Genomic DNA, 21,523 nt, shown 5'->3' with positions numbered 1-21,523 from the left:
TTAATTATTTTTTGAAAATATTATTTAAATATTTAAAAATAATATTTAGTATGATATTTTTACATTAATTAGACACATAATATAATACACTAATATAGAAGCGTCACTCTAAATATTCAAGCTATATTTTTATTTTTTTATTTTTTTTAAAATACTAATAATTATAAATTATTTTCTAAACCAGTATTCGATATGACTTTATAAATGTAGAGGCTTCACATTAAGGTTTTGAAAATGATGTGAAAAGGCATCATAATAGTGAATTGGGAAATGAATTTTTTTTTTATGTAGTAATAAATTAGGGGGGCAATTTCATTTAACATTTTTAAGAAATTTTATTAACATTTAATATTTATTACTAATATTGTTGGAAAATATTATTATCGGACACGCCAAGTAATTAGACTTTTTAAAAGTAGAGGTTTTTTTTTTCTTTTTTATATAATCACTAATAATTTAGTTGGTGCTTAAAAATGAGTTAGAATGAATGCCAAAGAGCTATGTATATAAAAAAAAATGTTAAAGAACTTTACCTATTAGGGTTTTTCCCTATATATAAGTCGAATTTTCAATGGTGAACAAGATTTGTGATAAGATTATCTCTTGAGATTTTAAAATTGTGAAATAAGATATTTTAAATGTAAATTGTTTTTTTAAGTAACAAAAAATATTAAAAATGTCACATGTTACATTACGATAAGCGGGACGCATGAGAGGCTATCATTAATGGGACACGTGACGTGACATGTGATAATTTATTTTTTTTAAAAAATATATTATAATAAATTTATATATGAGTATTGAATCCTTCATCGTCACTTACCAACCAAAAGACATGGAATATTAGAGTTAAATTTTAACTAAAAAAAAGTATGATTGGTAACCATTTAAGGGTATAAAATATATAATCACTATTTGACAAATTACAAATTCAAATCTTGTAGATCACTTGGTAGTTAATTATTTAATATTATGTTAAAAGCCTTAAATTTAAATTTAGTTATTTGTGAAGTAAAGCCTAGTTATGCATTAAAATGGTGTTTGTTAATCAATATATAAATCGAAAAAAATGAAATATGAAAAATATTTCGAACAAAAGTATTTTTCATCGTGTTTATTAAATTTATCTGAAAATAAATCATATGACTTCTTATTTTTTATTTTTCAAATAAATTTATCTCTCTTTCATTCGAATAAGTTATAATGATACAAATTTATTTAACTTATTTTAACAAATGCTGACTTAAGTATCGCGTGAACTCTCTGATGCTTGAGTCAATATTTGGATGAGTATAGAATGTCCGAAACAAATAGTCACTCATATCTCACTCTCTCCCATTATAACAAATTTATTGTTGTAGTTAGACAACAATAAATACAAATGTAAAAAACTTTAATGTAAAATATCAATAAAAATGATAAATTAAATATTAGAATAACAAATTCTCATTAATAGCACCCCTAAACCAAAATGATAAACTTTCTACGATAGACTCGTTGTCCTCTATTTATGGTGGCATATTTTTTATGTCCCATTTTAATAGTATTTATCTATAGAATATGAGGATGAGACCAAATATATCATTTGTATAATATTACTATGAGTCCTATCAAAGATACCAAGGTTGAGGTGGAATTGGTTGGTGGGGGTATGATAGATAGATCCTTAGCACCACCAAGACATAATTCAATTATAATAAAAAAAGTGTCACGTCTTCATGTACATGAATCTTAGGCAATAAAATATTAATAATTGAATATGATTGAAAATTATATGTAAATGTTATCGTAAATATACAATTATATAAAAAAAATATTAAAACTACAAATAAGTTACTGAAACGAGCATAGTTATTAAAATTTGATAAACTAGATTGGTGTAACTAATTAGATATCAAATTGATTCACTATAAGTCATGACTTTAAATATTTATTGTCTTCAAATATAAGTGTAATAAATTAGCCATTGTAACAAAAAATAAAAAGAATCTTTGGTTCTTTGAAAATAACAATTTATATATTTTATATACAAATGCATGCCATTTTAACTATTCAATGTCTTGAAAATTCAACTAAGCATCAAACTAAAATAGAAAAGATTTGCCTTTTATGATTGAATTGAGGTCTAATAATATTCGTCTTTTATGTTTATTAATCAAGATATAGATCGAAAAAGATAAAATATAAAAAGCATTTTAGATTTTTGTCATTTGTAATGTATTTGTTAAACTTATCTAATAATCATTGAAAAATAAATCACGTGCTTCTTATATAACATTTTTTAGATATGCTTATATCTTTTTCCTTCAAGATAAACATATTTTGGATCTTACAGATAAAAAAAAAATGACGTATATGTTTTCTAGTGCATTTTAAAAAATTTAACAAACAATTTGATAAAAATCTTGAAATACTTCATAAACTTATTTTAATTATTCCATATATTAATCTGAAAAGTTTTATAAGTTTATCTTAATACAGTCCTATCTTATTAATTTTAACAAACATTACATTAATAAGTAACTAATCTAATGAATGATTAATAATTCATATAATGAATCATCAATTGGTTTACTAAAGAACCAATACCTTAATTGATTTGATAATCAATTACATTTAATAAGGTTTAATTATTAAAAAAGTATCTTTTAATCATATTTCTAATTATATATGGAGTATTTAATTTTTTTCAATACCATATGGAATTTAGATGAGGTACATTTAGTATATCTTATTTTTAATGTCTAATTAATTATATTAGTTAATTAAATAATTTTAAATATAATATATTTTCATTAATCAATAATATTATTTAAATATTAAAAATAAAATACAATAAATATATATTACTTACAAATAAAATATATTTATTAGTGACCAATAACTTCTCGTAAAATAATAATTAGCATTATCTAATTAAGATTTAGTATATTACTTTTTTGGTAATTTGGGAGAGCGTGTAGGAAAAGTCAACCCCGTCTAGCGAGTACAAGGTTTATCCGTACCGCCGCGAGTGGGGACAAAAATGTCACTTCCAGCTGTAGCTGTCCCTTTCCCCACTTCAATTACGCGTGTCCCATAAGTACCATTAAATGGATAAAGTAAATAGTTTTTTTTTTTTTTATTGTCATTTTTGGCTGATTAAAATATAGTACTATTGACCTAATTCCATTTCCTCATCTCGCCCCTTCAATTCATCGTTTTCGCGAGATGTATCGTCGGGTTTTTCAGTTTCTCGCGTCCAAAACAATCAAAATGTCAGACATTGTCAAGTTGGTGTGACGCGACTACATGTTCCAACGTCCCGGCGGTGATCCGGTGGAACCATGTCCACCGTAAGAGCCCCTCCCAATCCGTACTCGACACGCGTCCCAGCCTATTCGTGGTTCCTTGTGAACCGGTACAATGACATTATTGCCCTCGTTGTTTTAGTTTTATTTCGGAAAAGCCGGCAATTGATTAATTGGTTGGTTGGTTGATTGATGCAAACGGAAGTCTTTTAAAAGGACAACCAAGTGTCCATTTGATTAATCCGTAGATATGATTAAATATTGAATAATTGTACCTCTGATTTGAAAAAAAATATATTTAACGTAAGTTTAACAGCAGGCAATCATCTCTTCTCTTGTCACGTATTTAAATTTTGAATAAATAGTATTTTATGATAATTATTATATAAATTAAAAGATTAAAATAGAATTATACGTAAATTTTAAAATAAAATTTATTTTCACCCATTTTTATATACCCACAACAACATGGTTGGGCAACAATATATAATTATAATTAACTTGTAATAACATGTGGACGTTATTTAGCTTACACCGTGACTTAATTAGGATTTTATTACCGAAGTTATATCAACTCTTCCACCTAAACATACGAAATTTATAATGTCAAATTACTTAAAAACATTAGTAAAATCAGAATTTTGAAACTAGAAAAGAAGCGATATTTTCAAATACTTTTAATAATCAATAGAACAGATTTATCAATTATTTTAGAAATAATGCTATTCATCTTTAGTAGAGATCGATGATTAATAGTGATGTAACAGTTCATATGAAAATATTTAATTAATATTATAAAAAATATAAAAAAATAAAATTTGTTAGATATCATTTCATCTTCTCTAAATAATAATTATTTTTAGGTGAATTATCGTAACACTATTTTATGATAATTGAGATGAATAAGGTTACGCCATTTGAAAGGATATGTTAGTTTTATTAAAGAGGGGAGGGGGTGGCGAGTAGTGATGCATCAACATCAGGTTGATTAGAATGGATGGACACATCACTTTGATGGCAATTGTTGGACCTTTTCCGGTGAGTCCTTCAACGCATCTTAGCCATCACATGACATTGAATGACAATACATGGGCAGGAGTGTAATTTCACAGGGGAGGCTAACTACCTCTCATGTTTAGTCACGAAGCCAATCAGGCCTTTATTCACCCATCAACCAAAAGCATGATAATGAAATATTGAAATGTGAATGAGTCTACCCACAACACAACATCCAGCTTGTGCCCCCAGTGACATTGGAATGTGTAAAATAATAAAAATATGATTGGCTCTTAATTGTTTGATTAATGTTAAAAGTCACGATTCAATCATGTGTCGCATCTTCATTAAAAAAAATAACTAAATATAAGAAATAATGACACGTGATCTTTTTAATTTTCTCTAATAAGGAGACGTCGCATAATTGATGATATAGACATTAGTTATGACTTTTAATATTACTTATTTATTATAGTTTTTATCTTCATAAAATTAATAAAATATCATATATATATATATAAATTTGTTATCTTAAATGCAATTATAGATAGAGTGACACATCTTTTGAAAATAAGATGTGAAAGTTACAAGTAAGATGATTTGACCATGAGAGAGAAAAGAAATTAATAAAATTCTAATGGTACAAGTAATTGAATCGAAGGAAATTATAGTCAAAAACAAAAACAAAAAAAAAATTTGATAAGAAACTATTAACCGATTAACATCACATATAATATTATGATCTCTCAGTGGACTTCATCATGGATTGTAATTCACCTAGCAAATTCCATTTAAGGGATAAGAGAATACCGGTGTTAGCGATGCACGAAGTATAGAAACAAAATAAATTATTTTTTTAAAAAAAAGTCTTTAATTTTTAAATAAAAAATTGAAAGAAAAAAAGTGGTGTCAAACAAATTAGGGGTAAGGGAGGAGAATTTTGCAAGGTTTCACTTTGAATGGAGCTTCCTAAGATGCTGCAATGGACAGGGCCACCAATAATGTCTCCTCCTCTTTTGGCATATTTCTTTGGCACTAAGTCATGCTTTCCTCTGTCAATGTTTGACACCTTTCCTTCTCAACATTTTTCTTTCCTTATTGCAAATTTTCTTTCTTGCCAAACAATAAAAAAAAAAAAAAAGGAAAATGAAAGAAAGAATTCGTTTTGTAGTTTATTTTGGGTAGATGTCACACCAGCATATAAGGTCCTAAAGTCAAAATTGCCCGCCATTTTAAACACGCAAGCATGACTCATTTGCCACATGTCAACCATGTCATCTCAAAGTGTGGCCAAGCCCAAAGACAGACTAATAGTAAATGTCTAGCTTGTCATCCTTGGTGTTTTGAATGGGTAAACCATAAAATGGGCCTTTTACCTTTCAGGCAATAAAAGACCATCCAGCTATCAAAAGTCTTCCCTCAGTCTCCACAGGTCCATAAGACCTTCTTGAATGCCCTAGTTATGAAATTGCCTCCAAATTTCTTGGGCACGCATGGACAAAGCGACATTCCTCAACTTATTGATGTGTTTGATTAACTTGTACTTGCCCTCGAGATATATATACATATATATTTTTAAATACTTGTTCTCGAAATTTACATCTAACATGTTAGAAATAACGATAAATAAAAAGTGTTTGTTGTTGCCATGTTAACGGTGCAAACCACACCCCCGCTTGGGCCCCATAACTGCCTTAGAACAAGAGACAAAACCCCAATACAAAAACAAGGATTGGATTGGTGAGTTGTATACTTTATCATGATTTGATCGATTCCACCAATAATGATTATGGTATAACATGAGAACACAAAAAAGCTCACTAAACGAGCCTATATATACCTTATAAAAAGCCTTTTACAAGTATAATTTTTTATTACACTTTTAACATATACTTTGCCACTTTTCATCTCCCTTTCTCTACTTAATACTGATTTAAGTATTAGAAATGTTTTCCTAACTACTCTTAAGGCAGTTTAATTAGTGTTCTCCTTACATGAGTCCCATTATGATATTTTTTTATAATAATTTATATTTACTGGTCTTATTCACATCATCCCCAAATATATTAATAACTCATCCCCTAATGTTATTAAAATTTTCTCTATTTGACTCGTGACATCTAAAGTCATCGTTCTTTATTTTTCTTTTTTTTAAAAGCAGTTTGCCCATGGTTCTATTCTTCTATTCTAAATCATATTTATGGTCATTTTCCTTCAATGAAATGGGTGTCTTTAGAAAAAAAAGAAAATAAAAGAAAGAAGCACAATAACCTTAACCAAGCTTGGAAAAAAAAAAAACACAAAAACCTTAAATGTTAAAAAGTCAAAAATAAAATTTACCTTTAAAATTTTAACGTTTTGACTGCATATATAAATGCATAATTTGTCACGTGGGAAGAAAGTTTGAGGTCGGTGGAGATGAGAAGGTTGGAAAAACCATTGGACCATGTGAATATTATATTCTAATTTAACTAAGAAAGAATTGGTTTTGTAGTTTCTTTTGGTAGATGTCACACTAGGACTCTTAGCATAAGGTCCTATAGTCAAAATTGACCACCATTTTAAACACTATTTTGTACAAAAATCATGGTAAGAATGACATGATAATCATGCTTTTAAAATTACAATACTAATTATATGCTAATGTTCTAATAAACTCTCGGCTATGCTATAGAATATGGGCAATGCAGTCATTTTACCTTGTGTCAAACTTAGAAAAAAATTATTAAATTTTGAGTAAATTTCAACTAGATTCCATGTGGTTTGGATTGTTTTTAAAGAGACCTAGGCATCACCATTGGCCTCATGTCCACCATGCCATCTCAAGGGGGGGGGGGGCCAAGCTCGAGACTAACGGCAAATGTCCAGCTTGTCATCCTTGGTGTTTTGAATGGGTAAATCACAAAATGCGTTTTTTGCCTTTCAAGAAACAAAATACCATTCAATTATTAAAAGTCTTCTCTCGGTCTCCAAATTTAAAATTTAAAATTGATATAAATATATCATTTTTATAATTATACATCACTTTAGTTAATTTAAATATAGAATTTTTAAGTTGAACTAACAAGTCTTCTTCTTGTTGAGATTTGTTCTATTGTTCATTTAGGTAGTGTATGTTAATTAAGACATAGGTAAAATATGAAAAATATTCTAAATTTTTGTTCATTTTGATGTGTTTATTAAATTTATCTGATAACTTTTGAAAAAGAGGTCACGTGACTTTTTATCTGTCATTTTTCATATATATTTATCCCTCTCATTTTCAAGATAAGTACATCTTGAACCTTACAAATAAAAAAAAATATGACGCATATGTCTTTCAATGCATTTCAAAAAATTTAACAAATAATTTGATAAAAATCTTAAAATATTTTTTACCTTTATATTGACCATTCCATATATTGACACAAACTTATTTTCCTTTTAGCAAATGATAACTTAATTGATTGATCTTTCTTAGGGTAGGGTTCCTTAATGTTAGATGCTAATTTAATTGACAAAATAGATAATATTCAATACTGGTGTCATAAATAAAGAACTAATATTAATTTTTTTTTTTTAAAAATTCTTCTAGTAGTCACAGACATGGCCACTCCTCCCATCCCTTTAATCACATAAAAGCTCACATGTTTTTGTGTTGTCACGATCCATAAACAATACCAGCATATCAAATCATAGGACCACATAGTTATTCTAACAAAATAATATTATTATTATAGGACCACATAGCTTTCCTCGGTTAAAGGCTTCATGCCCCCACACACATCATTTACTTTTCTAATAAAAGGTGGGACTCTTTCCATTTTTATAAATTTTTGTAATTTTTTAAGAAAAAATTAAATTTAAATTTCAAGACACGCTTATGCTTAAAATAAACATACTTAACCCTTTGCCTCGTTTGTTAGGTTAGACTTCGAGTTAATTCATACACTCATGTGTCATTCATAAGATTAACAATATCCCAAATTAAATTTCAAGTTATAAGACATGAACCCGACAACCAACTACGTCCTTAAAAAGTATTGAAAGACTTCTTAAAATAGGACTTAGATATTCGTCAAAGTAACTTATGAGTTATTATGCGTATCTAATAAATTTAGAATAATATTATATATTTTTAATAAAAATAAAAAATTATGATGTGACCATTCATGTGAAAGTATTTAATTGACATTATATATTTACTTAAAAAATATAAAAAATAAAATTTGTTGAGCATTTTTTTCAACTTCCTCAATCAAATACACTTCACTTCCACAGGAACTATCACATCATTGTTGTTCAAACATCATTCGTCATAAATTTAGGATGATACCATGTAAAAAATAGTAATTGCAAGTCTTCATATATAAATACAAAAAATATGACAATGAACTTTAGTAATCATGAATTGCTTAATTGGGTACGCGTTTTCATTTCATTGTCACATAAATATTAAGACCATTGATGGGTCCTCATTATGTATATAAATTCAATATATAATTTTTATTTGTATATGATTCGAATTGCCTTTTTTCTATTCTGAAAGAAATTTCTTCCAACAAACACATTTTTCATTGCATGAATTTCCCCACATTCTCCCCCAACCAAACACCTCTCTCTCTCTCTCTCTCTATATATATATATATTTATGTATAATATGCAATTAAATAAATAGAGAAGAAAAGAGAAGTCTTGATCCTTGCTTGCCAAACCACGAAGTGGTGATGCTGACTGTTGGCCATGGCATCATGACACTGCTCCTGATGGTGATATTCAGCCATAGAAGGAAGGACAAAATTGAAATCAAATATATGGATATAAAAAAGGCTAATTTGAATTGTAATTCTTCAATTATAAAAATAAAATTTGACTTTTCCTAAAAAAACAAAAAATAACCAGGATAACTCTCCATCAAAATATAACCCAGAACGATTTTTATTCATTATTATTAACTATATTATTTTTTTAAACTTTAAATTTCATCAAAAACATAATCATTTTTTTTTTTTTAAATATTGAATCATGCCTTTATTCGACCGACAAGGGTTTACCCCAAACAGTCCATTCAACATTCAACAGCCGGTGCTTGGTCTCAGTTCTTTGGACCAGACGGCAGACGCATCATCTTTATTTCAACTACAAAGATGACCCCAATTCACAATTATTCACCACTATGGTATTGACAAAAACATTGCAACAAAACCAACAACCAGACCGAAGCAAAAAGAAAGGAAGAAGATGAGAAAACTAGAATAATTATTTTCTTATAATTTTCTACCCAAATAGTTTGATACTAATATTTATGCAATCAGAATCCATTACAATAGTAATAGAAAAAGTTAAAAAGTATGCGGAAGTTGGCCTTTTTTGCTTAAAGAATGGTTTTCTTTTTAAGAGTAAAAAAGTACAAAAAAAGTTCAGAAAGCAAAAACAAAATATAGAGGTAAATAAATACATGGACTGGGAGATAAGATCCACCATAAAACTTTTTAGGAAAGAGATTTGCCTTCACCCTTGAGCTTTTCAAATGATTTAATTTTGAGGAAAATTTGAGCAAAATAAAAACTAACATTTCAACAGCAAGGTGACCACAAACTAACATTTTAGGGACAAAGTGAATCATTTTGGGGATAAAGTGAATCATTTTGAAAAGTTTAGAGGCTAAACTGATAAAAAAAATTCGAAAAGTTAAGGGGCCTATTTGCCCCTCTTTTCCCAAACATTCACAGAAAAATGAAACCTAAATGAGGTTACAGTATAAACTATTTTAATGGGTATTGTTTTCTAAAATGTATATAATTACACCAGTCTGCGTAAATTTTTTTTTTTTTCAGGTATGACGTCGACCTCATATCATACTCATAACAAGAAACCGAATGTGACTCCAAAAGCTTACAACAGCCAACAAGAAGACACGCTTCACAAATTCACTATATAAGTCAGCATTAGAGAAAATCAAACTCAAGATCAGAACAGCATATGTACTTGAATATCCAACATATGCCAGACATAAGGAAAACCAGAATGGAACAAGTAAAACAAACTTAATGCCAAATGCTGAGAGGTGTATAGGAATTTTCTGGAAATTTGGATGGTTCTGGTATAAAATTAAACATCATAACCAACCGGCCATATCCAATGCCTCAACTTTATGAGCAGACAAGAGATCTCGCTCAAAACTTCTCTTCACCTCAGTTAATAATCCTAGATAAGACAAAACCATGTCTAGCCTGTGTTTCCAAGCTAATCTTGATGATTGATTTTTAAACAGAACATCAGAAACAACTAAAATTGATCAGAACACAACACACTTTAGCAACCTTGGACAGAAGCATTAAACTTAAAGGTTGCAAGAAAGAGGGCATGGATTTGTAGTACCTTAATGAGCAGCTACTTGGAATAAGCCATTGAAGATAATAATATTGCATGGATAGTAATGAGCTCCCATGGGGAATAAGCCATTCAAGATAATCACATGTGCACGGACAGTAATGAGCAGCTGCGTGGAAGAAGTCATTGAAGATAAATCATAAGTGCACGGGGCAATAATGAGCAATGTGATATAAGCCTTTGAAGATAACTCAACCAGATGTGCGTAGACAGCCTCCTGGGAGGAGGAATTTATACTCGTGGGCATTCTCTAGCAAGTAAGCTGGAAGATGAACTGCAGAAGCAGATCGAGGTATTGAACCCATTTTCTTAATCAGTTCGCGAAAACTATACTCCTCAGGTAACATGTCAAAAAGATCATCTCCCTTACAAATGAGCCTCTGGATTCTAGAATGATCGAGAAATTCTTTTCGCTTCACACGGTCAGCATGGCTGTATGCAGTCATCTTGAACACAAAATCTTGTAGATGACGGAAACAAAAGCTACAATGCCACCCCGCATCAGAAAGAATAAGGTCAGTTTGTCTTGAATGCCGATAGTAGGTCCATGGACCATAAATATGGATAGTGGCCCGCCAGCTGCTGTAGTCTACAGGGAACTCAAAGGAGTACATGTAGTTTCTCAGTTCGAGATGCAACACAGGCGGGACATCATCACACCACTGAAGTAATTTCAGAGTGTATGGGCTAGGGATCTCATCAGCATCCGACATAATGAGGAGGTCCCCAATGGAAATACCTGCATGACGAAGTAATGAATTCATGGCGACACGCTGTCGTCCCTCAACTGCAAATGGGTCTTCACGTGACCCAGGGGCTGCAGTATGTCCAGGAAACACACCATGAACAATCTTCTCCTCAGCAAAGGCAAATCGATCACGATTAGAAGCAAAGAATAGAGGCTTTGGGATACCAGTGAAGGTGGTATTCGATTCTAGGATTACAAATTTTGTGACATATGGGTTGAGTTCACGCCAGCGAATCTCTAGCAAGTCCAGCTCATTGCTAAAATTGATGCCATCAAAGACCAAGCGGGGTTCAGAGCGTACTTCCCAGCCATGGAGACGACAGAGCTGGTCCATAGACACATTCTCTGCATAGTAATGAGGTAAGTGCTTGAATGGAGGAGGAGGATTATCCCAAAGTGGGCGGAAAAAATAGGAGATTTTCTGGCAATGGTTCAAAATTCCAAAAATACCAACTGATACAAGGACTGCAATGACAAGAAATTTCCTTATGGAGGTAAGGCGCTGAGGTAGGAGGGCCATGTGAAAGAATAATCACAGGGAGAAGCAACCAACATTGATCATGAACACCTGTGCATTATAGAGTTAAGTCATAATCTAGAAACGATATGATGTGTAACTTTTAAGAACATGCCAGGCAGAGGCACCAGAGTAGTATGGATCAGAATGAAGGAACATCATAAAGTGTCATCCAAGTCAATAAAAATGAACAAATTACTGTCAATGAATGCTAAGTAATTTACTTGCCACTGAAGAAAGTCCTGAGCTGTGTAAAAGATTTTTAATGACTTCAACAAGAAGATAAGGAACCAGTAGGAGGTTTCTTCTTTCTTAAAAACGATGGATCTGGTTCCAAATGGAGCAGGTGGATTGGTTTTCTGATTTATAATTTTCAATGCATCTTAGTGGGGTTCCGAAATGGTTCTTGGGTAGCTCTGGGCATCTTATACAGCGAAACCCCATCTGACCTTTTCTTTTTATTCTTGTTATGGAGGCTTGAAGCCTTGTATTGCAGCCAAGGAGGGTTTTGGGTGGATCAAGAGATTTGTGGCCGGTGATAGTTTGGCTCTCCCATTTCTCTGCTGCATCTTCTTTTTGCTGATGATACCTTGTTTTGTGGAGTGGCTGACAGATACCTTCTTTTGTTTTGAAGTCAGTTTAGGCTTGAAGATCAACTTTGCTAAGAGTGCGATTATCACAGTGGGGGAGGTCCCAGACATTGAGGGCCTAGCTACTTCTTTAGATTGTAAGGAGGGACATATCCCTCTTAGTTATCTTCGCCTTCCCTTAGGGTCCCTTTAAGTCTAAGCAGTGTGCAGTGGGGTAATTAAGCACTGTGAGAAAAGATTAGCATCCTAGAAATGTCAATATCTCTCCACAAGGGGTAAGCCCACTCTTACTAAAGAGTTCCATACCTAGCCTCCTACACATGGCCTGTTCCTTGTTCTGAGCTACTGTTATAGGACCTTTCCATTGTTTTGGGCCTCTGTTTCTTATTAGGGAGCGTTTGTTAAAATGAGCAAGATAAGAGGCATCAAAATAAGCTTGAAATGTTTTTCAAACTAAAATATGGAATGGTCAAGATAAGGCTAGAAAGCATTCAAAGATTTCTATCAGATTGTTTGTTAAATTTTTTGAAATCTACTGATAATTGTACTTTTTTCTTTTTATGTGTTTGTTAATGCATATGATAAGTACCAAGATAAATTTTTTTTTATCAAAATATCCCTATTACCAAATTCATTCAAAATTGTTTGTTAACATCAACAACAAATTTATGATTAAAATAGTATTTTATGATTAAAATGAATTGTCAAAAAAATAAAAATAAAAAATAAAAATAATGTTTTATTTTCTAAATCCATGTTCAAAAATAGATTTAAAAAGAGTTGAAAAACATATGACAATTTAAAAATGTATTAAATAATATTAATTATAAGACTTAAATGAATAAGTTCTTTTAATAAATTTAAAATTTTAAAATGTATTAAATTGCATTAACTATTCTACAAGGGGCATATAGGTAATTGAGCCTTATCTGCAAAATGTCAAATAAATTTATCTGAGGGGAGAGGTCAGATAAATTTATCTTGAAAGAGAGAGTTAAGAGGTCACGTGAGGACTTTTTCGGAGATGATTAGATAAGTTTAACAAACACATTGGAAAGGCTAAACATTCGGAATGCTTCCCATATATGACATTTTCTCCCTTTTATCTTGGTTAACAAACACACCCTTAGTAAGTTGGAGAAACTTCAAAGAGCTTTTTTTTGGGGGGGGGGTGGGGGTGGGCTAGGCAATGAGTTTAAACACCAACTTGTCAATTGTGATAAAAAGTCTATTTCTTCTGCAAGGGTAGGTTTCTCCTGCAAGGGTAGGGGCTTAGGCATTAGAAGATTGAATGTTTTCAAGAAAGCCTTGCTCAATAATGGGCATGAAAATGCTAAGGAAAATGGTTGCTCGTAGGGAAGAATGATGGTGCTAAGTATGGGTGTGCAAGACATGAGAACGATCAATTCTCCCAGGGGCCAGGAATTGGAAAGAAACTATGAAGATGTGGGGGGTAATTTTCTTAAATTCATTATATTAACAGTTAGGACAAGGGTGAAGCTTTGAGAGGACAAGGCCTGCAGCAATACTTTAATTACAGAGTAATTTATTGACCTTTTTTTCCCTTGCCTTGCTTAAAGAGGCACCCTTGCAAGTGTTTTTCTGTCTTTTCTGTTGGTGTAGTGTGGTCCCTGCACATTGTACAATGTATCCACGATGACAACAATTATCCTTTGTCAGGTCAGGGTGAGGACAGATGGGTTTGGTGCCCCATTAGAGAAGGCAACTTTACTATTCATTCTACCTATGATGCTCTCTACAAAACAGGGAGAACTGAATTTTCTTATGAAACCATCTTGAACATGTTTGTTCCTCTTGAAGTTGCCTTTTTTTTTTTTTGTTTGGACAACCAGCCTAAATGCTAAACTTTGGATAATTAAAGGAAACGCCAGCAGGTAGTCACTGATTGGTGTTTCATGTGCAAAAAAAGTGGTGAGTACACTCCTACATTATTTGGTCCTACATTATTTGGTTTCTGAAGAGGCATGGATCTTTGTTTTTATGATTTTGGGTGTATGGAGGGTTATGCCAGCTTACTATGATTTTTGTGGAGGCAAAGTTGCCCATTAGTAGCCGTTATCTAGTTTGGGCATATCTACCTTTCTATATTTTGCGATGTATGTCTAGATTCATTTTGTTTGACTTGATGAGTTTTACGCTGGTTGTTGATTACCTAACACAACTCTCCTTTATTTGGGCTTGGGACAAATTGTAAATATTTTGTGGTACATATAGTGTGACAAAAACCAGAATGTTTCTAGGATGACAATTTTTACCCTCAATAATGGATATCTGACAAATCTGGTTCATTTAATGCAGGTATGAATCTAAAATTCAATGCAATGGCAATGGGGTGAGTATGAACCACAAGAAAAATCCCCTGACTTGGTACAGGTAAGGTGATAGGTATGAGACCCCTAATCTACATATATTTAACAAATATTTTTTATTTTATTTTATACTTGTACTAGGTTAGAGTAGAAGCTCGTTACTATAATTGAAAAAAAGGGTCAACTAGGCACGTCTTTGTGCTGACTTGTGAGGCTTGTGAGACCTTGAACGGATTTTCATTGGTTTAGAAATGAATACACTAAATTTTTGTGGCTGCATTTTTGTAATCCGTTCTGAGTTTTTTTATATTTTTTTTCAGTTGAATAAAATTGCAATCTTAAATTGTTTAATTGGAATCCAGGATGCTTATTCAACTTACAGCACACACAATATTTGTACGTCTTGATCTTATTCAGCTCATAGATCTTATTTTCTCTATTTTATGATTACATTTTTCTGTTTTGAAGTTACAAAAGATATTATAAACAGATTTTTTTTATTAATTGAGTGGGTATGGGTATCTTACAGGGATAGAGATGGAGAATTAATTATATTACCCCACGTATATGGATATGGGTACGTGTATAGGGAAAGGGGTGCAGGTATGGGGATGGGGATGTGGGATGGGATACACAGTCCATTACCGTTCCTAAGTGCTTTTGAGCATGGAGAATTCTATTTTTTGTTTAAAAGGATACATCAGTGCTTCCCTTTTTACTTGGTTGAGGGTGCATTCTATTTTTTAGTATGTCCTCCTTTGTGCAATTTATTGACAATCTTCCAGGTCGAGGATAGAGCGAACTTCTGGTTTCCTATCAATTGTGTTCACCCCTTTAAAACATTTTTTCTTTTTGGTATTATATACATCATTATTTATCCAAAAAAAAAACTCTTAGATAACAGGTTTCTCATTTCTCCCTACAAATCCTATGGCTAAGAGTCTAAGTCTACAACAATTTTGTATCCAAAGAAACAGATAGCACAATCTGGTTGTGTTACAGGATATAACAGTAAAGCAAATACCACTTAGACTGCTGCCAAAAGCAACAATGAAAAGTTATAACAAAGTTACAACACTGTTTATTGAAAGAGTTAAAAGGTGCCTGCTAATTAAACATTTGCAATTTGTGAATTTAAGTATGCACTAATGAGCTTTAGAGAGACTAAATAATTGAAAGCAGAAGAGGAATGCTGCACAAATTAATTGAAACCAAAATGGGTCATAAACTGCAATGAATAGGATATTTCTTCATGATTACAACATAAGGCCGCACTCAATTTTCAACATCAGTTTTAGTGTAGGAAAAATAACTTTATAGAAAAAATGATGTGGTAATTATAGATGGAAATCACTAACATTACAGTTACTAACTGTAAAAAGAAACATTCTTATCATCACTATTATACATATTCCATTCAAAAATATCTGCCACAGCATGGTTCATCATTCCATGGATCACATATGTTCCATAATTCACATGCCCTGATATGTAGTTAGGAGTGCAACAATACAAGTAATTGTCAAACAAAGATGATGAGGCAGTTCATCAAGCTGAACATATATGATATATGATATATTCTTGATGACTTAGTAGTTCATTGCTCTCTTAAACACTAGGGACCAAGTCAAAGTGCTGCAATGGTAAAAAGATCTTTCTAACATGAATGAACCAGTCTAATAAGGCAAACAACATAAGGCAACGCTCAATTTCAGTTTTAGTGTAGGGAAAAATAATTTGATAGAAAAAATAATTTGGTAATTATAGTTGGAAACCAAAAACATTACAGTTACTAACTGTAAAAAGAAACATTTGTATCATCACAACTTCAGATTTTTGCACTCAAAAATATCTGCCATAGTACGATCCATCATTTCCACGGATCACATACGGTCCATAATCCACATGTCCTGATTTGAAGGAGTATAAGTAATTGTCAAATAACGATGAATGAAGCCGTGCATCAAGGTGAACATATGTGATATATCCACGATGAGCAAGCAGTTCACTGCTCTCTTAAACACAGGCTAAGTGCTGCAAAGTAAAAAGATCTTCCTAACATGAATAGACCAGTCTAATAAGGAATTTCTTTGTTAAAATAACATTATCTTTCTTGCTTTTTATGCAACTAGTATCGCATTTGAAATTTTTACCAAAGTACTATTGGATGTTATCTAAGCCTGGGTCGAGTGAGACTCGCCAGTTAGATTCGCGAGTCTCTCCAACTTCTCAGTGTGTGGCATAGAAAAGGCAAACCACCCAGCATAACAGGCAGGTATGCCTTTGTATAAGACCCGCTAAGCAAGGCATAAGCTCCCCCCTGATAACTTGAATATGTAGAATATCAGCTTCCATTTATTTACAGAATGGGAGTAAACTCAAGCTGTATAGTTCATAGGCTCCATAAAAGCAACAGCAACAGCAAAACAAAAACCCATGATATCATCTTCTATCAAACCAGAGAAAGAACTAAAGCCGATAGGGGTCATATGTAACAAATAGCAAGCCATTAGAATTGGAGTTCCTTGAGAATATTCTCAGCATTGGACACGTGAAACTCTCCACTTGATTCTATGTTTGCAACCTTCAACTTGAGATTGTCAACCAATAAAGCATACCTGCACGATTGAGTTCCAAGCCCTATTTCAGAGAGGTCAAGCTCAAGACCATGAGCTTTAGTATAGGTTCCTGAACCATCTGCAAGGAACTTAACATGCTTGTTCTCAGGGAATGTCTTTTTCCCATGCCTTCACAAATGGCTCATTACAAGGCATAAGCTTGCATAAGACCCATCAATTACATTGGCAGGTTTGCTTTGGCTTGCAAAAATTGATGCTTTTCAGACCAACCAATTAGACGGGCCAGTCTCTCTCAACCCAGGCTCAAAACTCATCTGATGCTACTTTAGTAAAAATTACAAAATCGATGCTAGTTGCACAAAAAACAAAAAATAAGCTCAAACCCACAGATTTTTATGACAATAGTAAAGCTATCAGCAATATTGTTCGCATCTGTTTTAACTTTGAATATATAGAAAGAGTGGCAGGAAGAAGAATAACTAAGTATGTTTCATATTAAGTGCTGCAGCCACACCTAATATTGCTCAAAAACCAACACCAATAGCCTATTTGGGCTTACAAGGAAAGAAATGCCTCTGCATCTGATTGAAAGCAAATATTGGGCCATAGTGTTCTATTATCTAACAATAAGTCAAATAAATTTCAAATTTGTAATAGGAGTACTGCTGAACCAAGACAAAACTCCTTTTCTGGTACTTAAGTCTGTTAATATGTTATTTACTAAACAAGCTAAGTAACTGATGGAGATAAAGGAATGGATGCCACATGAGAGAATAGAGATATCTAGGACAAGTTGCAAATGCCAGTAGATTCTGAAAAGCTTCATGCGCTCCCAGGAGCAGTTTACTGAGATTAACAGAAAATAGACCACTCAATCAATCTGGTTTCACCCAACTTTTTCTTAAGAGACCCCTTGAGAGCATATCCAACAAAATCAAGGGGAGGAAGATCATTCAGAATAAATAAATACCTCTCTTACAAAGTATGCATTCCCTCAACCATACGAGCTAGAATGAAGAACAAGAAATTCAATGAAATGACTTAAGGCCCATATGATGTCTATTGTGTGTGCAGTTCTAGAGATGCCATTGTTACACATATAAGAACATTGCATTTCAAAAAATTGGGTTAAGATCACTTTAAATGGCAGAAGAGTGGGAACTAAGCAGCTGAGACCTATGCAATAATCTCATACAGGTTCTCAGACAACAGGATGAAATACTCCCTTGGATCAGAGCCAAGAACAATTTCAACTGGCAACTGAAACCTTCCCATGTAGGACAGAGAAGTAGAAATAGGAATTAGTATTATTTCTTTTGTTTACTTCCTATTTTAGTTTGTTTCCTAATTTCTTTTGCTTATCTTTTAAATAATCCTTTATTTATTAGGTTCTGTTAGAATCTTAATTAGATTGGGATTATGTCTTTTAGAATCCTAATTAGGATTATGTTTATTAGAGTTTCCTATATATAGTTCCTTAGGATGTAGAGGTGAAGGTAGCCTTGATTATTGATGTTGATTTGAGTTTAGATTGTGAGACTTTTCTTGTTCTTGGTTCTCTGTCTCCTTCGGTCCATCTTACCCATACTTTCTAACAATGTAACCTTATAGGTTATCTGTCACCTAGGGGTTCTGGTTCAGATTGCTATTCAATAGGTTTTCTAAATTTATACAAAAAAGGGGTTTTGGACCAGATTGATGAACCTCAAGTTTAAACATACAAATTTTTATTACTATTGCTTTTGGTCCAAAAGCTATGACAAACATTAACTAAAAGCCTCTTAGTACCTCAGAAATCTTCCTTGCTACTAGATACTTCTTGTTTTAATCATAACTCAAAAGTCCTATTCCTCCACTGATTGCTAATTCTCCGGTGTTGCTGAGAAATGATCATCAATGACCCTGATAATCATGTCACATTAAGTGTACTCTTGAAGATGTTGCGATTTTCCCTTTGTTTTATGTCAGTTGCATCTTGAACAACTCCTATATCATAGGCAGTTTGGAAGGCTAAAAGATTGACAAAGATTTGTACTTTAAAAAGATTTTGGCATGAATTTGGAGCATGCTGTCTCCTATTTTCAAAGTTGTCTTCAAAATCACTCCCTTTTAGTACCCCAAAATTACCTCTGTGAAAAGAAAGTACCTCAAAGAAATGCAATGGATCTAACCATCCATGCATCTCCATTGATAAAATGCACCAACTCCCATAACAATGTTTATACAACTCCATCTATGCTAACTATTGAATTTTGCTTAAAATCTTATCTCAACCATCCATACATCTCCACTGATAAAACGTACCACAAAGAAATTATTTTTTAATGTCTAAATCCAAGAGAACAGGGCAGTTGAACAACACAAATAATTTGCTTTCCAGCACATTGTTCACAAATCAAATCAACTTTTTATTTCACCTTTTATTAGTGGCATCAGCAATGACAAGAGGGCGCAGGAAGATGTGCCCTCCATCTAGATTTGTTCGGATTCAAGACACAAGGACAATTTGGCCAACCCACTAGCAAGTCTATTGCCCTGTCTCTTAGCATAAGAAAAGGGACTCAGCGAAAAGATCTTAAGCAGCATCTTTGCTTCAAGAAGAGATTGCCTTCTGGTGATAAATCACAATCAGTTGACAACCAAATAGAGAGTCACCCCATTCCAAGACTCTATGCATCAATAAAAAATAAAAATAAAAAATGTGGATTCAAATTCAACTTAACAAGAAATTGAGCATGTATCAGAACACACCATCCCAGAGACATAAAATGAACGAGTCAAAGCTAAATTTGTTGAACTTTTTGGCCGGACTAACTGATGGCTAAACATTTGCTTAGAAACAAACAAAATTTTTTTTGTCATCAACAGCAACAAAACCAATTAGTCCCAAAGAAAAATTATTTCTTCGTTTGACTGTTGAAAAACATAGCATTATCATATCAGCCACCACTTCGTTTCCCACACTTCCAGACACAACAACAGGAAGAATGAGCTCAAGAACGAAGGCGGATAAACCAAAAATAGGGGCAGAATCGAAATCAAAACCCTAAAAAAATCGGAATTAATCAACGTCATATGCGGAATTACCTGTTTGAAGCTTCGGAAGCCGTGAATCGACTAGGAAGAGAGGCCATTCCACTGTATTATATTTGTCTGTGCGTGTGTATGTGTGTATATATATCCATATATACATTTGTGTATATCTGCATCGATATAGTGAGAGAGACCCCAGAGAGAGAGAAATCTCGCTCTTCGCTAACGACACACACAGAGAAGGGGGCTGGGGACAAGGTGATGAGGGGGGAAAAATCAGCTACGGCCGTTAACTGCGGGTCTCTGTGTTCTGGATGAGGAGCAACGAATGGGAGCTTGCCACGCATGCACTGAAAACCTAATTACATTTTATTTGGAAGAAAATATTAAATATTCGTGGTAGTTACGGTGTTATTTAAATTTAAAAATTAAACGAGAGCTTATTTTTATTAATTGTAAATTATTTCTAATTTAAATACATGATAACATACGTGTTTCTTCTATTTTAGATAACATTATCAAAATTAAGGGCAAAATTTTAATTTTCCCAATAATGTACATAATATAATATAAAATTATACTATTATGAGTTTTAACCTATTTGTGATTTTGAAATTGAGTTTAAAATTTACGAGTTTAAATTTTTTATTTATTAGATTACGTATTTAAAAAAAATATATACAATTTAAGATTTAAGATTTATGCATGATTAATCTTACAAAATATGCTACAAGATATTTAAATTATAATTCATGGTCAATCATATATTTTTTATATATTTAAATTGTAAATGCATGATGGTCGGTGATGTTATAAAATTTTAAAAGTTTATAATTTAAAATTTAAAAATAAAAAATTTAAATAGATCAGCTTAAAAAGAAAATAAATGAGGCAATAAATGAACAACAAAAGGCACGTACCCTTTAGGCTCTTGATGGCTTTGTATATTCTTATGGGTGTCTCCATCAACATTAGTGTGACAAAATTAATGTCTGGGTGTCATTGTCACAGACAAAACCAAGATGATATCAGCATCATTTATTTACATCATAATATATTTTAAAAATT

The 21,523-nt window shown here is 32.3% G+C and overlaps 1 protein-coding gene across 2 annotated transcripts; it reads right to left on the bottom strand.

Annotated features, from left to right (window-relative positions):
- Positions 1 to 8,771: 8,771 nt before the first annotated feature.
- Positions 8,772 to 20,699, bottom strand: LOC127805506 (uncharacterized). 2 transcript variants are annotated; one of them, XM_052342267.1, is made up of 4 exons: positions 20,510 to 20,699; positions 10,855 to 11,974; positions 10,647 to 10,767; positions 8,772 to 9,028 (listed from the first exon to the last, which is right to left on the bottom strand). In XM_052342267.1, exons 2-4 carry the CDS (start codon positions 11,924 to 11,926, stop codon positions 8,932 to 8,934), a joined length of 1,290 nt encoding a protein of 429 aa, XP_052198227.1. In that variant the 5' UTR covers positions 11,927 to 11,974; positions 20,510 to 20,699; the 3' UTR covers positions 8,772 to 8,931. The 2 variants fall into 2 exon arrangements, with proteins under 2 accessions (XP_052198227.1, XP_052198226.1); XM_052342266.1 differs by lacking the exon at positions 8,772 to 9,028 and having other exon boundaries at positions 10,231 to 10,767.
- Between the last annotated feature and the right edge of the window lie 824 nt (positions 20,700 to 21,523).

This window comes from Diospyros lotus, chromosome 7 (assembly GCF_014633365.1).
Source record: "Diospyros lotus cultivar Yz01 chromosome 7, ASM1463336v1, whole genome shotgun sequence".
In the NCBI taxonomy this organism is placed as follows: Eukaryota; Viridiplantae; Streptophyta; class Magnoliopsida; order Ericales; family Ebenaceae; genus Diospyros; species Diospyros lotus.
Note: the sequence above shows the minus strand (reverse complement) of the source record. Positions and strands in the feature narration are given on the sequence as shown.

Bases quoted from the DNA above. Each gene is read 5' to 3' on its own strand.
- LOC127805506 (XM_052342266.1), bottom strand. From the start codon at position 11,926: ATGGCCCTCCTACCTCAGCGCCTTACCTCCATAAGGAAATTTCTTGTC. The intron at 10,768-10,854 runs GTTGAGTTATCT...TCTTCCACGCAG, and splicing joins AGGCTGTCTACGCACATCTG to CTGCTCATTACTGTCCGTGC.